Genomic DNA, 17,721 nt, shown 5'->3' on the forward strand with positions numbered 1-17,721 from the left:
CTCTAATTCAAAGAAACTTGAATTCAGTCTGGGCTCCGCAGTAATTTAAGAAATCCTCATCTTCTCTAAGCCAATGTCCTTCATCTGTGAATGGGTTTACTACTGGCAGGTCTTAGAGGAAAGCGAACACTCAAAGGGATAAAATTTATGAAATGGTCAGCTCAGCCCATTGAAAGGACTCAAACATTAGGAGCTTCACCATCATTGTCACCATCATCACCGCCATCACCAACACCACCATCATTTCTATGATCATCACCATCATCATCATAACCATCATCACCATCATCAGCATCATCACCGCCATCATCAGCATCATCACCATTATTATCACCATCATTGCTGTCATCCTCAGTTCTAGAGTGCTACCTTCCTCTTAAACGATCCTGAACCTGAGTCTGTAATTTGGATCATAGATAAACATAAGCTTGGGAAATCTCTCAAGTCTTTGTGCTGCCATCTTCCCAGCATGTACTAAGAACAGCAGCAGCGGCTGCTGCATGGGCTGTTGTACTGATTAAATGAGTTAATATATGTAAAGTACTTAGAACAGTGCCAGGCACATAGTGAGCACTCAGTAAATGTCAGCTTGAGTCAGCAGCAATAGGAATCTTACTTGAAGATGTCCAGGAAATGGAAAATTCCTTTGGCTTATCTGCCCAACAAATTGAGGCACTTCTAGGGACTGCAAATTCTCTCTCTCTCTCTCTCTCTCTCTCTCTCTCTCTCTCTCTCTCTCCTCATCAACCCTCCCAACCCTAATTCAATTTTTTTCTTGGACTTGACTTTTTGCCCCACCTGCAGCACTCTGGCCCCCTATGGCCCTTGGGCCCCAAATCAGAGAAAGCCAGAGAAGGGAAAGAGAATGAGGCCAGCTGTCATTTGGGCTGCCACCTACCCAGGGACAGCAGAGACTATAAACACACACTGAATTCCAGCTCTTGGAAGTCCCGGCTGGAGGCGATCCTCTGCAGACTTCCACTACAGGGATCTGACCCACCTTGACGCTGGCACCACGCCTCCCCACTGCTTCGTGCACCCCCACGCACCTCCTCGTCCCTCCCTCGGCGAAGGCTCTGCTTATAAAACACTCTTTTCTCAGCCCATATTATCCCACATAAGCAGTTCCTTCTCTCTGCAGTCTCGGGCCACCTCTGGACACAGCAATCTGACACTTCACCCCATTGATAGGGCAGGCCGAGCAGTTCTAACAAAACCACTCATTCCATATGTAAAGATGCCATATACTATACTTAACATTCTATTCGGGAAAAAATAACTTTGTCTGTGGTGTGTCAATGCTTAAGGAAGGTAACCAAAATAATCTTGGGACACTGTGTTAGAGTGAGAAAGAAACTTCTAATTATGAAGAATTCAAAACAATGTGTTTACATCCCTAAAAAAAGTAAAGCCTCCACAGTCCATAGGCCAAGTTCCTGAGCCTCCAAGGCTTCTTCTCTATGCTCTTCACAGTGACTCTCAAACCCTGGTGTCAATCCCCATGGTCAGAAACACCATTTACATTTGACCTAGTTCACCCACGCCGGCATATGAAGACACAGGATAAAAGATTCATGAAACCGTGCTTTCTCTTCCTGGGGCTTGTGCATTCTGGTATTTTTCTATTCTAATTTTTCATAGTGTACATGGCTCACTAAATTGATTTCATGGCTCTCCAGTGAGTGATAAACCACAGTTGTAAAAATCAAATGGAGAAGAGGGGCTGGGGAGACAGCTCAGTCGGTAAAATGCTTGTTATGCAAGCGTGAGGCCCGAGTTCAAGCTTCTGCGCCCATGTGAAAAAGCCGAGTGTGGTGGTGTGTTCTTGCAATCCCATTGCTAGGGAAACAGAGACGCTGTGTGGGATGGATCCCTAAGGTTCACTGGCCAACCAGCCCACCCTAATCAGTGAGCCCCAGGCTAGAGAGAAACCCTGTATCACAAAAAACCAAGTGGACTGGGACTGAGGAGGTTGACCTCTGGCCTCCACCTATACAGTACCCACAGTCTCTGTGGGTACTGTATAGGTGGTTGCTTGCTTGTTTTAAGACAGAATCCCCACTACCCAGTCAAAACTGGCATCAAACTTTTGATCTTACCTCCTCAGCTTCTCAAGGCCTGAGGTTTTATACATGTGCCTCCACAACCGGTAAATTTATCTTTTGTGCATGTGGTGTATGTATGGTACTGGAGATCAAACAAACACAGGATCGTTTGTATTCTAGGCAAGTCATCTGCCTCTCAGCTGTATTCTCAGTCGCCCCTGCCCAACACACACACACACACACTCTGTTTTAGCTCTGACCAAACATTCTAATTCAGTCATGGAACCAGCTTTGTCCTCGGCTACAACGACGGCACCATCTCCCTTTCCTGCTCCCCCAGTGCCTTATGGGTGCCAATCTCAAAAGACTTACCTATCCAGTAAACCACCCTCATGCAATTGTCATCAGTGATACCAGCCCGGGAATGTGGGAGGAGAGCCGAGACGGGTGCCCGTTAGGACATCGTCCCAAGGACATTTTGAGACCATCTCTGCCGTTTCCATACTAATACATAATGAGTAGTCACATGTTCTCTGTGATCCCCGTCTCACCTAACCCAATGGTATCCTGGAAAAGAAGACTAAGCCATTATCTTCATTTCACAGACAAAAATCCTAAAGATTAAGTAAAGTACCCAAGGCCCTGTATGTGATGTGATCAGTGAGGAAGCTGAAGTCTGAACCCATGCTCAGTGTATCACGAGACCATATCCACTTCCCTTCAAGGTTCTACGGTCCCACCGGGTATTATACTAATTCCTTTCTATGTCTGTCTCCTTCTTGGATCTCTCCGTCCTCAAGAGCAGAGGCATTGTGCTCCTTTCTCTGACTCTTGCACTCTTGATGCTGTGCCAAGTGCTTAGGGGTAATTGACTCTAGAACCCAGTGGTGATGGTGGTAGTGTTCAATGTTCTACCCTTGGTTTCTCCCTTGTACGGACCATCATTCCAAGGAATGAGCAGTAAGCATTTACACTATGCCCTGCTGTAGGCTCAAGTTTCATTTCAGGAAACCAAACCCTAAACTGGGAAATGTTTTAGAGACACATTAAAAGCGGTGTGCTAGATTCCAAAGACGTCCCAACTTATTCACGGCTTCCCCCCATCAAAGGGAAGAATCTATTCTCTCTTCTATCTCTTCCTTTATTTCTAAAGTGAGCTTACACTTCCTTTCTGCTAACAGAAGCCCCACAGTCACTTCTAAGTGTAGCCTCCACTCATGTGCAGGAAATGTGTCCACCACCGTGTGCCTAAGTTGAGACTCCCATATCCCAAACATCCCAGCTGAGGTCCAAGCACATGGGTAAGACCGGTCAGGAACACACAGACCACCCAGCTGAGCCCAACCCAAATTGATGACCCTAGGAAGTAGTGCTCAGTTGCAATAATAAATCATTGATTTGGGAGGCTGGGAGGATGCTTGCATACAAAGAAAAATGAAAATAGGAAAGAACCTACAGGTATTCTTGCCCAACCCTGAGCCAGACCATAGCATTTAGGATGCCCACAAGAAAGAATGCCAGTGGATAAGGACTAGAGAGATAGATAGTTCAGCAGTTAAGAGCATGTAGCACTCTCACAGAAGGACCAGCTCTAACACCAGCTCCAAGTGATCTGACGCCCTCTTCTGGCCTCCATGAACACCTGCATGCACATACACATACACATATACACACAATTAAAAATACAATCAATCTCATTTTTGAGACCCAGTTTATTGAGAGAGGCAGAAATTCTAACGAAAACCAGATTGCCGTAGCAACTAAAAACAAGAACACTACTTTCCCTCACTCTTAATAAACAGACTTCAACTTCCCCACAAAGTACACCAGAAGAGGTAAAGTTTCACATCACGGCTTTCCTGGTCAAGGGAGAGAGAAAGCTGAATGTGCAGCCCCAAAGGAAAGAAAAGGAACCATGGCTTTGGAGGCTGAGGAGGGGTTGACTGAGTCCACCAAAACCTGGTTCCTTTTATTCCCAGTGACAGAGCTGGTCACTCTGCTCCACCCAGCCTCCCCTTGTCCTCACTCCCTGCACCCAGTGTGGCCCTGTGCCTGAGTTCTGAGCCACAGAGAGTAAGCAGAAGTGACAGATGTCCCTCCAGACCAGAATGGTTGTGAAATGAATGTGCTTTCTCACACATACTCTCCCCAACCCACTGATCCAGGGAGAGAGGACTCAGACTCAGGTGCCCTACATGAAGACTGCCTGGCTGGGATCACCTGCATTGGGGAGGGGTCTCTGATGCAAATGAGATAAAAATGATCTGTCAATCCTCAGAGACTTTGGGGCTTATCTACTACAGTAGCTTTAAGAGATCCCCACTAATACCTTAACTAATGGAGAGTTTTACATTTTTAAGTTCTAAATATAGTTAGTGAACTCCAGTTTCCCAAGCATTAACAGAACTAAATTATCGGGTGGAAAAATTGTCAGAATGCCCTGGCTTCCTTATTATAGTTTGCAGCCGATAGGCAACATTGAAACAGGAAGCAGATGTCACCCCTAAGAAGACAAACAGCACCATCCTTCAATGGTGATGCCAGAAGGTGCCTGTCTCCCATACAGATGTCACTTCCGTATGCAAAGCTGAAAAGCCCCAGCTAACATTTCTCAGGGCCAGCCTCGATAGCTTAGAAGGTTGTGCTTTTTGGTCAAGTGTCATTGGTATGTGCCTGAGGCAGGAGGATTGCGAACTTGAGGTTTGTCTGGTCCAGTAAGACCCTGTCTCCAAAAACTAAAACAAGGACTTCCGGGGTAAAATGGCTAATTGAAAGCTGCCTCTTCATGTGATGTGGTAAATGAGGAGTCAGGATCACAAAGGGTCTTCTGTATCCCGAGGAGAGATAGGTTGGAAGAGCCCTGGACATGATTCACACAGGAGGAGGGATGACACTGGAAAACATAGACAGACAAAAGGTGAGCCTTACAAAGGAGTAAGAAGCAGGGTCTTGGGTGCCTCTCCCCAGCAGTGGGGGAGAATCAAAGACTTTGAACAAAAGGTAAGTCAGATGGCCCTGGTCAAAAGAGACCAACAGTCTCACCCAAAGACAAACCTCCAGCTCTCACGTGCCTCAAACCCAAGCTAGCAGTTTCTGTATGACAGTGACCTCTCTGGTGTGGCAGGTCAGCAACAGAGATGAGACACATTTTTTTTCTACTCCTTATGTGTGCCTTTGTCAACGGGGCCGTTATCAGATGCCATATTAAAAGGGATCCTCTTGCTTAAAATTGAGCTATTGGGGATGGGGATTGAAAACAAGGAGAAATCAAAAGGCAGAGAACCTGGGTTTAATCTGCCACTGCCTGAGAATGGAGACAGTTGGCGGAGATGGCCCTGGAGAGAAGAAAGTCAGGCTTCAGCCTGGGCTATTCAGTGAGACTCTGGAAAAAAACACACAGACAGACAGACACGGGAGGTAGGGTTGGAGGATTGCCAGTACAAAGGTTTTTCAACATAGGACTAGCCTTAAATATCATAACTAACCAAGCAAAGTCTTACAGATTTCCACTTCCAGCTCACACATGCTCTTTGCTGAGTACCTTCAGCCCTCAAGAGACCAAAGGAGTTTATTTGAAAGCTAAAAGAACCTACACTGAAAAGGAGAAGTCCCAGTACTCAGGAGGTGGAGGCTAAAGGGTTAGGAGTTCAGACACAGCCTTGGCTACATACATAGTGAGCTGGTGGCTGCTTTGTACCACATGAAATCCTGGCACAAAGCACCAAGAGGAAAATGAGAAAGAAAAAGTGAAAAAAAAATCAGAAATCTGCTTGACATTGAAACGCCATCCATACATTTGTTTACATACATTGCAGAGAAGCAACCGCGGGTCTCAAATTAACTTTCTGAGATTTTCCCACCAGCTAAAGCATCTGTAGGCAGGAATAGGGCTCTCGGAAAACCTGACACTCACTCCAGCTCACATCACCCCTTCTCTTCCCTGCTAAGCTGTGCTCTCTCAACTCCATCAGCAGTTGCAGTTGTTGTCACAAACCAGGACGGGATCAGCAAACCCACTGGCCCCATCACCTTCCTGATATTGGGGATTCATACCACCTCCCCATCAGGACTATAACCCAGAAAGGACGAGGATGGGGCCCATGAAAGAACAGAAATACCTGCCATGTATGAACTGCTTTCACACCAACCAAGAATACCCAAGGGGCATTGGACTTGAGCCCTGGAAACCAGATCCTGTTACTACTTCCCTTTACCCATGAGGAAACAGAAGCCCCAAGAGGCTAAGTCAAGGTTCATAGTATAGAGACTGAGATTTAACCCAAAGCCCCTCACCTCTTTGGGAGTGGATAGATGCACACATTCATGCAGAGCTGTGTGTGTCATATGCACATGGAAGCCAAAGGAGGCTGCCCAGTGTCCTGTTCTATCGCTTTCCATCTTATTCCTTTGTGACAAGGTCTCTCACTGAACCTGGAGCTCGGCTGGCAGCCAGCAAGCCTCAGAGATCCCCTGTTTCTTCCCTGTCCAACCCCAAGGTTCCAAGCATTCAAACTCACTCAGTTTCTCATGTGTGTGCAGCAAGCCCTCCTAACCACAGACCCACCCTCCCAACCCGGAGCTAAAACCTTCTGTGCTGCCCAAGCACAGACTTGTCACCATTGTACCACGTGCGCTCCATCAGCGTGTGCTGTAGGGTGAGTGACAGCACCACCAGGGGGGGGGGGGGAGTGGGAGGATTCCTTTCGGAGGAAGAATCATTTCTGTGGTCCTCTGCGCCTAAGGATGCAATGAGGAGAGGCATCCCTATTGTTAGAACCACAAAAATAACCTAGTAACCACCCCCAAAAATAGAACAGTCAACAATATGGTGGACATGAAGTTCCAAACGTCTCTTCAGGATTCCAAAAAATAGCAGTGGACCCTCTCTGCTCAGCTGACACGCTCCTACTGCCCCTCAGTAGCCATGTCAGCCAGCCATCCCGGCAACCTCCTGCTCCTCCAGCCTGGAATTTCAGGATCTGAGTCATGACTGTGATTGTTTCAAAATGTATCTCACGCTGGTCTTAAGCATTTGGCCACTTCACTCCCCCACACACCCCACGTTAAGGCAAGGACAGCAAGCACTTCCTAGTTGCCAGGTTGCCTGTATCACGTGACTATGTGACCTTCATCTCCCACTAACTCCGCCCTCACACACCCTTCTTCCTGTTCCCTGCAGGTGCCCGGTTTCCTCTCCTCCACATCTCCACAAGTACTCTCTTCCGTCCCCGCCCCCTTGTCACTCTGGGAACTCCTACTCTGCTAAGACTAATCTCAAATGTCACCTCATCTATGGAATCTTCTCTACCTCTCCCCCAAGGAACAGCAACACCACACAGTGTTTTTACACCCTTTGCAGAGCACTTCTGATTACATATCAAAACCAACTGGTCACATGATATACGTCCTTCGCAAGAATCGTCTAGGGTAAGAACAATGTCTTCACTCTCTTCAAAGTCCCTACTGAAAGTTACCAGTGTTCCGTGTGCTTATTCTACACTTCTACTGCAAGGCAAATTCCATGAAGGTAGAGCCTACGCTTTGTTCTTTACGCTATCTAAAGGGCCAAGACCAGCCCCTGATACTTGGTGGGCTCTCAGCACACACTTATTAAAGGAATGGGCAGATGGACAGTGGATGTATTGACCTATGACTGGACAGACAACTGGATGAGTATTTTCTTCTTAGCATTGTGTTTTACGTGCCCCCAGGAAACAGTGATGGAGAGACAGAATCAGGATTTTAAGTGAACCAGGCATGGTGGCACGTGCCTGTCGTCCCATCACTCAGGAGACAGAAGGCTGAGACATCTGGAACACAAGCTTCCTTCCAGCAAGGACACTTTCAGGAAAAAACACTGAAGCGCCCCTTGCCTGGTCACAAGGAGGTGCAGCTAGTACTAAATCAAGCCCAGGGGCAGAACAGGACTGACTCAACACTGGGCAATAGTGGGAAAGAAATGAATCATCAAACAAACAAGGTGTTCTGCAGGTACAAACTGAAAAACCCTAGGCCCTCATCAAGAAAGCTCGATGGCTCCTTACTGGGTGCACGGATCTCTGTTAGGCATGGTAGACATGTTAGTACCAGAGCAAAACCTTCTCCCAAATGAAATCAGAAAGCTGGGGAGAGAGTTGACAAAGACTCTGCCTCCATATGTGCTTCAAGGTTGTTAGCTGTGAAACGACCTTGAGAACTAACTTCCCAATGAGGAAGAGATTGTAAGGCAGCAGATTGGTACCATACAGCATTTGGGGCAACACAAGCCATCCCAAGACCCTGAAACTGGATTTCAGCTGACAAACCTCCACGATGCCCTGTTCTTTCTTTTTATTTGTGTTCCCCTCTATCAGCTCCGAGTTGCTCTACCCCCCTGAAATCGTCTGATTTTTCTGCTCTAGAGCAGTTAGCCCGTATCACAACCCCTAAACAAAAAGGAAGTCAGCTCATTATCTGAGTTACTAGGAGGATCTGGAGATCAGTGGCTGTCACGCTGAGACTCCTCCATCTTGAGGTCTCTTGGCCCAGCACTCTCCTGATAGCCATGGTACAAACAGAAAGCCGGGGGCTCATTCAAGAGTGTCACTTGCAAGATAATGCCTCTTGCATTTCTTCACACATATCACAATGCAGGGTTTTAGCTGTAGATCTTTGGTACCTCAGTATAGGAAGGGAGAATTTGGGCTTCTTGATTCTTAGGCTGTAGGACCCCAATCAACTCCACCTCAAAATGTTACATAGGTTAGTCTCTCATGAAGCGATCTTGAAGCATCTGGGAGATTTCCACCAAAGTGACATTAAATCTTGGTAAAATTCATTTGTAGGAAGTCATATCTCCCCTTCCTACACTACTACATCAGGAACCTTCTCAGTCACGTTCACTGTTGGGTTCTGGCGCCTAAAATCATTCAGTACACGTAGAACTTAACCACTGAATACTTTTTAAAGGGATGCATGGATGGATAGAAGGATCGATGGTGGAAGTACGGATGTATGCATGTATACACATATGAATGGCTATATGGAGAAGCGGCAATGGATACAGGTGATTAAAAGACAAATTTCTTACGGGATTATCAAGCAGATAGCACACTTCCAAATGTCATATGTAAACACTGCGGATGGTGTGGTCTCTATAAAAAAGATCCAATATCCAGTCTACAGAGTACCACACGACTTCAACTAGAGAGGTTGGATGAATAAACTCCGTGATTTCCTATGACAAGGAGTCTGGAAAATGACAAGGGTCCCAGCATTGGAAGGCATCAGCCCAGGAAGGTGAACTTTCTCGCTGATCCTCGTACCTACCAAGAACAAACCGGTCTGCAGAATCTAAAGACCAGATGTGAATTTGAAATGGTACTCGATGATCTGACTCTCTCTGTGGCTGAAAAGTCACATCATTTCAAAATTATGACAGACAAATCTATTTTTTATTTGTTTGTTTTTGTTTTTTGAGACAGGGTTTCTCTTTGTAGCCCTGGCTATCCTGGAACTCACTCTGTAGACCAGGCTGGCTTCAAATTCACAGAGATCCACCTGCCTTTCTCTCCCGAGTGTTGGGATTAAAGGTGTGCGCCACCACCTGGCATAGGACTCTATTTCTCTATGCGTGTACACATGTGGGGTGGGGCGGGAAACAGACAGAAAGAGAGAGAAGTAAGACGAGGCAGAGAAAGAAAACTGACTCCAGCATCAACATGGATGTACATCATTTTCTTTTTGAGGTTACTTTTTGTTCACATGCATCTTTATTTACATGGATGGGGCGGGGCCTGTGCGTGTGAATGCAGGTGCCTGCAGAGACTGGAGGCTTCCCCTGCAGCTGCAGCTCCAGCGGTTGTGAGTCACGGGAAATGTGTGATGGGAACTGAACTGAGGTCCTCTGCAGGAGCAGTGCACTTTGTGAACCGATAAGCCACCTCTCCAGCCCTGTATAAATTACCCTCAAGTGTTCAGTGGTCTTCTGGCCAGTCACCAACTCTTAGTTTTTTCATTGGCTCGGACGTCCTATCTATGTGCTTCATCTGCCCTGAGCAGGGCCCAGAGGATCACTAGTAGCAGAAATAATATGTTTGTGAATTAGTTTAGAAGAACCTCTATGTCATACCAACCAGATTTCCATAAGTCATATTTTCCGTATTTACTTGGGAAGGTGTTCCACTGTACGGTAGTAAAGCTCCAGGCTCCCCTGGAGGGTTCGGCTGCTCGAAATGAATTTTCTGTGGCTTCTCCGACAGATCAGCCCTCTGTTCTCAACCCACAGCTGACCCACTTACCAGATTCTTATTTTGATAGGGACATTGAGCCTGAAATCCTACTTCAGGTGCAAAAAGATCCAAACCATCAAACACAAAATTGCAAAGCCTTTTCCAACATGGAAACCTGCCAGAGCATTGTCAGAATCAGTTATCACGTGAGTAGAGTTTGGTTCATGAGTCTCTGCGACCTGTTCTGAGGATGATGGTGGGGTGGTATGCAGCAACCAGGCCACATCTACCACCTTGCAGCCTGCCTTGTTCGTTCTCAGTTTACAGAGAAAGTTCAACCCAAACTACTCAGGGTAACGATATAAGCTGTGCCCAAAATGATATTAACGTTTAACTAATAGTTTCTTTTATTCTTTTGGTTTTCTAGGTTGGGGATGGAACCTATGGCCTTGTACATACTAAACAAACATTCTTCTGCTGAGCCACATCCCAGTCTCAATTCATATTATTGGTGGCGGTTATTGTTTTAAGTGCATATTCTGATCTGTATATGTCAACTATACACAACATTAAACTTGTACTCTATAAAGTTTCTATTAGGGGAAAATAACAGTGGCAGAGTTTATGTGGTAGAGTTTGATTTCTTCCTTCTTTTTTGTAATAATTCAACCAAGAGGCTAAATATGTGTGCTTTCAAATTTGCCCGGGGAAGAGAAAAAGACATTATAATCATCAATTCTAGTTCTTTATAGTCAGAATATTCATGCCATGGGGTTTTTCTAGAGAGTCCAAGGCAAGTTCAGATCTTTCTCATGAAGGAAGCCATGCCCACTGCATCCAGACACTGGAGCATAATACTTTGATGTTACAGGAAGCCCTCAGAGAAGCAGACCCATCTGAGCGTGTGAAACAGGCACAGTCATTTCAAGCGTTCCCGAGTCAGCTCAGCCCTACTTCGACACATTTTCCCACCAAATCAAGCAATGGTGATCACCTTTCTTAGAGCTGTTTACGTCCACTATGGATACCTCTCTCTACAGCCTTGCTTTGTGCCCCAACCATGCACTGCTGCCGTAGTTTGCCAAGCAGAAGAGCAAGGCTACGATCTGAGGATGGGCTTCCCAAGGTCACACAGTGGACAGGTCAGAGATTGGAGCCCGGTTCCGTCTGATTCTGATTCCCATGCTATAAAATCTAGATCTGAACACTTTTTTTCTTTCTTTCTTTCTTTTTTTCTTTTTTTTTCTTTTTTCTTTTTTTTTTTTTTTTTGTTTTGTTTTGTTTTGTTTTTCGAGACAGGGTTTCTCTGTGGCTTTGGAGCCTGTCCTGGAACTAGCTCTGTAGACCAGGCTGGTCTCGAACTCACAGAGATCCACCTGCCTCTGCCTCCCAAGTGCTGGGATTAAAGGCGTGAACATTTTAACTGGAAGGGACTTTGTAGGAAAAAAAAAACAGTTGAATTCCATCCCATGGTTTGTGTCTTTTGTTTTGTTTTGGCTCAATTACGATTTAAGCACAAATACAGGTTCTGGGTTTCTTTCCAGAACACCTTAGAGAAAGGAAGGCCTGACCTGTGATATTAGAAATGGGTCGCACTTCTAACCCCAAAGGTATGCAATATCACAAAACGGATCTTCAGCCCCAGTCCTCTGTCACCAGAGGCATTATCAAAGCAAGAGGCGGGAAATGTGGAGAGTTATATGGCAGTTAAAACCTAGAGCTTTGTCCCTTAACTGTAAAAAAGCAAGAAATCTATTCTTAAGAAAGCTTCCTGGGTCTATAAAAATCCATAATTCACCATGGTTTCTGGATGTTCTGACCTGCACCCCCAATTTCCATGACAGTGTACTGTAGCATGGGGGCAGTGGCGAGGGCTTCTCGGTTTGGGGACCCTCCCACACCCCCTACTCCTTAGTACTAAGGCTCTAGCCAGTCTCTGCTTTCACGTTTGAGATGGAAGCACCCCTCCCCCAGCCCTTGGCTGGGAATGTGCTACCTAAGCTAAACACTATTATTCTGTAGGGTCCCTTACAACAAGGTGTGGGCACGGCATCAGGTTCTAGCCAACAGACTACATATAACAGTCTCTCCAGGCCACGTCCCTAAGGCTCACTGAGCGTGTAATTTTCGCCTTACTTCATCCTTTCCTGCTTCCTGCTGACTGAAAGGAGGCCTGAAGACTGGAGAATCCAGTATCTTCTTGAATTGTGAGATAACTGTTGTTCCCCAGGATGGTAGCACAGAAGGCTGAAGGACCAGGACTCTGCACTGTTGACTTAGGTAAAAGAAAAAACCCTGTGCGATTTCTACTAAAATGTTGGTCCCATTTTAAGTAAATTCACTGTAAGGAAAAGTAGCAGGCACAGGGCACTAGAAATAATCAGATAAAAGGAGCTCGCCTATGACTCCAGAATTAGTCCCGAGCAATGCTGTGCATCAGGGATAAACTCCCTCCCCTCCTTCTGGGATGTACCTCATTCTTAAGCAGCTCAGTTCAGGGCCCATCAATCTGCCCCACCCCCTCTTCTTCCTCCTACCCACTTCAACTCAGATGGAAAAGACTGTCAAAGCAATAGCAAAGAGGACCAGATGTTCAGAGATATAAGGGGTGGAAAAATGAAATGAGAAGTGATTTAAAAAAAAAATACCTATCTCCCACCCTTCCTTTTGTCCCCTGGAGCCCAGGGAGTCAGCACGCTGGCACATGCTCCCACCTGCCCCTGAAAGTCTTATCCCTGAAGTTGGTCAGACTTCTTGAAAACTTTAATTCTGATTTTTTTCCCTCATTCTGCCCCCCCTCGCCAAAACTTCCTAGGCCTTGGATAAAAGGATCTCCTGTTCCATATGTGACATCCCCCGCACATTCCAAAGCTGACATTCCCAGCCATCAATAACAGCAGAGCAGGTGGCACAGGAGAGCAAAAAAAAAAAAAAAAAAAAAAAAAAAAAAAAAAAAAAAAAAAAAAAAAAAAAAAAAAAAAAAAAAAACCCTGACCACAGCAAGAGACAAAAACAGAATCCAATTCATGGACGTGAAAGGCAACCTCATAGAGATTACACAGCTCCAACAGCAAATGGCTATCAGCATTTTGTTTGAGAAGAGGAGGCAAAGTTCCAGAAGAAAATCCCAACTCTGCTACTGGCCTAACTTGTTGCCACCAGCAGAGACTTGGGAAGTCCTTGTCTGTGAGCATAAAACTGAGGCTCCAAATCTTAGCCAAGGAGGTTGGAAGGGCTTAGAAGGTTCCCGCATCTCATTCCGGAGCTCAAATAAGAACCTGCAGCTTAGGGCAGCAGGGAACATACACTCTATAGATCAACATTCCATGCAAATCAGAGCCACCTCTGCTTGCTGGGGTCTTTTTATTTTCGCCTGCAGAGCAACCTTGCCAGGCAAAGCTCATGCTGCATAGGCACTAAGACGCATTTCAGGCTGTTCCACACCTATACGCTTTCTTCTCCAGATTTAAGGACAATTTACAGGATGGTGGGTGTCAGTTTGGTGCTAAGCACACATGTAATCCTAGCACTTGGAAGGCTAAAACAGGAGGACAGAACAAGATCCGGATCAAGGCCAGTCTGGGTGCAAAGTGAGACTAAGGGAGGAGAGGGAAAGGGGGAGAACCAGGGAGATGGAAGGGGGGGAGATAGGAGGAGTAAGGAGAGGAGGGGAGGGGAAGAGAGGAATAAAGAACCTCCTGACTACACTCAACCTTACCTGGCCTAAAGGGGAAAGAGGGAACAAACCAGCAAATTCAAGTGGTGTAGGGTATCAGAAGCAGGCCAGTGTTGGATGGACAGACACAGTGGTAAATGTGTTCCATCTCGCTAAAGGGATGCCCTCAGGTCCAAATAATTGTTCCAGCGTGGAAGTATAGACAATGTTCAAGGTGAAGTTGTATGTGTGAGCACATGCATGTGTGCATGCGTGTGAGAGAGACAGAGAGAGAGAGAGAGAGAGAGAGAGAGAGAGAGAGAGAGAGAGAGATCTTGCAGTTCTAGGATGCTAACACCAAATTCACAGGCTACTTATGGTATTCGAAGAGTTAAAAAAGACTACAAGCAAGTCATCTTTGGAGATCCAATTTAAAACCCATCTTTTCCCCTCCCCCATTTCGGATGATGTACTCCAGAGCCTCTCTGGCACAAAGCTCCCGTTCTCCTGAGCTACATTGCCCAGCCCACAAGACGTTTTGTAGACGGGAGCCCTAAAGATAGGAGAGGCCACCGGGTCTCTGATATTTGATAGGGCGGCCCTAGTTGGAATCATGGCTCTCAACCCAGATGCAAGGACCCAGGCAACTAGTCTCTTGGAGTCCTTCCTTTGCCTTCTCAGAAGTTAAAAAGGGCAACCTCAGGCAGGATCGAGAGGCACCCTATCTGGAACCACCCCTTTCAGAGCAGGAGGAGGCCCAGGGGAAACCACAGTTGCTTTTTCTAGGGGATGCGCCATCTGCAGAGGAGGCAGCCACCTGCTGAGACCTCTGCAAAGCAGGGGAAAGAGGCTGAACCTCCTGGGAGGCGAAGAGCAATGAGCAGGAATGGGCTGGGATTAGGAAGAGGTTCCCTCCACTCACAAGACTCCTTCAAGACATTTGCTTACTTAAGCAGGGCTGGCAATTCCTGGAGAATGCTCCGAAGGCAGAGGGATGGATGCACTTTTTGACATTTAGGGCCTTCCAGCTCCTCTGGCCTTTCCTGGAAGGTGCATCATTGGCCCAAACACACACCCCTTAAAAGGACCCTTTGGTGGTGAAGGATTCCTAGCCTGGGAGGTCACTCTGACAGGCAGAATTACTTCACTCTGCCTAACTCAGCCACGTCTGTGAAGTCTGCTTTATCCTCACTTCCCACCATCAGCATCCACAGAGCCACAGAGCCACAGAGCCTACCTTGACACTGGAATCCCTGCTTCCCGAAGCCCCTGTAAAGCACAAGGAGGAATATCAGTCTGAGGGGTCCAGTTATCGGCTAGTTTCACACAGTAGCCCCCTCCCTCCCCACTGTCCTTCTACCCCAGATGCAAGCTCCTTGCTACAGGCCGGTGCCCAAGCATCTTCCGCCTTGGGTGGAATTGTGGGGTACATTATGGGGGCTTGGCAGTAACCCCCACCTCACATCTCCCCTGCAGTTTAGACGAGACCGCGACCACCAGGTGGCGGGATGCGAGGGTGCATTTCCGTCCGGGTGGGGGCGGAAGGCGGGCTGGATATCTGCCCAAGGAGGTGCCGGGAGAACCCTCCAGAAAAGAGAAAAAGGAGGACGAGAGGGACTCCACCGCGGCAGTATTGCCTGAGAGACTAGGAGAAAGAAAAGGTCGCCCCAGTCCTCGAGAGGCAGGGGGAATAAAGGGACCCTGAAGCGACGTGAGGGCGAGAACTGAGAAATAAAGATGTGGGGGGCCTCAGGACTCTGGGGGTTCAGTAAGTGATAACCCAGGGGACTACTCTGGGGGACACTGAGAGGGAAAGGATGCTCCACGCCCCGGGGAACTAAAGGACACCCTAGGGAACTGCCCCGGAAAGGAGGGGTGAGGGTGAGAGCGCCTCAAGCCCGGAAGAAGGCAGAAAGATCGGGAACCCCAGGCGAGAAAGCCACCCGTGGAGCTGCCCTGCCGAGCCACCCTGCGCCCTGAGCCAGGTGTCGAAAAGGCGCCTGCGGCGCTGTCCCCGGGCGCTCAGGCGACAGAGTGCAAGAGGGCAGAAAGCTCTTGGTGGCTAGCTAGTCGTCTGGGACCAGAGGAGCCGGCACCTGAGAGACTGGACCATCCCAGAGAACGGGGCAGAAGGGTCCAGCGGGATGAGAAGGGCACACGGTCCCTCCCCCGGGGGCGGCGAGAGGGGTCCCCACGCGTGTCGCTACCCTCTGGGGCCCCGGGCAGGTGGCCCGCGCGGCGCGCTCTCACCAGATGAAGTCGGTGCAGTGACTGCAGAAGGTGGGCTGCTTGAAGAAGCGGGCGGTGAATTTGTGGTTCTTCACCTCGTGCACGTTCTTCTGCCGGAGGGCGCCTTTGCGGGCGAAGCGCACGGTGCTCTCCTCGCCCTCGCTCGGCGGCGGCCCCGCAGCCGGGTCAGCCATCTTGCGCGCGGGGACCGGGGGAGCCCCGAGAGGTGGCGGCCCCGGGGCGGCGGGACCGCGGGGCTGCGGGCCGGGAGAGGCGCGGGACTAGGCGGCCGCTGCTGCCGCCCGGGGACCGCGGGGCCGCGCTGCCCCTTCGCGCCGGCTCTGGCGGCGGCCGCGCGCGCGGAGCTGGGCTGTCACTCGCCCAGCTGCTGCCGCTGGTCCAGCTGTGCTTGGCACCGCTGGCCCCAGCTGCGGGGGAGGGAGGCGGAGCCACAGGGTAACCCCGCCTTCCTCATTTGCATCGGGCCCAGGCCCCGCCCAGAACCGCCAGTCGCTTTACATATTGGCATCACCACACACACACACACACACACACACACACACACACACACGCCGCAGTCCTCCGGCCTCCCAATCAAGTGTTCTTAGCTGCAGCGCTGCAGCGCGGGGACCGCAGCCTGAGCTGGACAGGCGCGAGCCGCACCCTGGCACCCTATCCTTGTCCCCAAGTGCATTAAGATGAGCACCTCCCGTGTCCCAGCAAGGACCGTACACGGAAGGGCCTGAGGAACTCGGGGAGATGGGGGTGGAACAGGCTGGACGCAGCCAGTTTCACCCTGGCCTCTGCAGAGATTGGTACCCAACACCCTCCATCCATCCCATTGGTCATTCTTCATGCGTCTCCTGGAGGGATGGGCTTTCGCTGTCACTCATCCGGAGAGGCCTGTGGCCACACACACACACACACACACACACACACACACGTTCTGCAGAGGTAAGGGAGGAGCACGCTTTATATTATATATCTAACTCCACCAAAAGGAAGACTTGTTTCTGCTTGCTGGAACCCTTAGAAGAGAATTCTCTCCACAAAGGAACTCAGTTTCCCCAGCTGTAAAATGAGGAGGGGAAGTCAATTTAACACATGAGTGTATCCCTAAATGTCATTCACTTAGGTGCCAGCTTCACAAATTTATATTTGTGCAGTATCTTAAAACAAAAGGCCTATATGGTTGGATGTACATAGGTTTATGTCGTTAAAATCTCCCAGGTGCTGTCTTCATGAGAGACTGAAGCCTTCCTTTATTTGTTAGGAGAGGAAATTCCAAAGTATTCAGGGCACATCAGTATCCAACGCCACACACTTTTCGATGCAATCTGGAGGATGGGAAAGTAGCTGATGATGACGACACTGGGTATTATATAAGGTACTGCACCTACATCTCCCCCACCCCGTCATGCTCTACACCCTGCGAACGAGGGATGGCATCAGACAGTGAACTCTTCCACATGACCCAGACAGTGTCAATGAGACCTCCGTGTCACCTGGTGTCAAGTTTAGCATCTGACACCTCCTACAAGCCCAGTGAGCACTAAATAACAGAGTAAATGAAAGTTACCTA

The 17,721-nt window shown here is 48.3% G+C and overlaps 1 protein-coding gene across 2 annotated transcripts in view; it reads right to left on the reverse strand.

Annotated features, from left to right (window-relative positions):
• Prkcb (protein kinase C beta) overlaps positions 1-16,516 on the reverse strand; it is a 347,370-nt gene extending 330,854 nt beyond the window's left edge. For both annotated transcript variants that reach the window (XM_050143274.1, XM_050143273.1), the window contains exons 1-2: positions 16,161-16,516; positions 15,148-15,179 (exon numbers count right to left, since the gene is read on the reverse strand). In XM_050143274.1, the coding sequence (XP_049999231.1) occupies positions 15,148-15,179; positions 16,161-16,333 (205 nt within the window). In that variant the 5' untranslated portion in view covers positions 16,334-16,516. The remainder of the gene's footprint in view (positions 1-15,147; positions 15,180-16,160) is intronic.
• Between the last annotated feature and the right edge of the window lie 1,205 nt (positions 16,517-17,721).

Source organism: Alexandromys fortis, unplaced genomic scaffold (genome assembly GCF_014885135.2).
Source record: "Alexandromys fortis isolate MF-2015 unplaced genomic scaffold, M_Fortis_MF-2015_v1.1 scaffold_45, whole genome shotgun sequence".
NCBI classification, from domain to species: domain Eukaryota; kingdom Metazoa; phylum Chordata; class Mammalia; order Rodentia; family Cricetidae; genus Alexandromys; species Alexandromys fortis.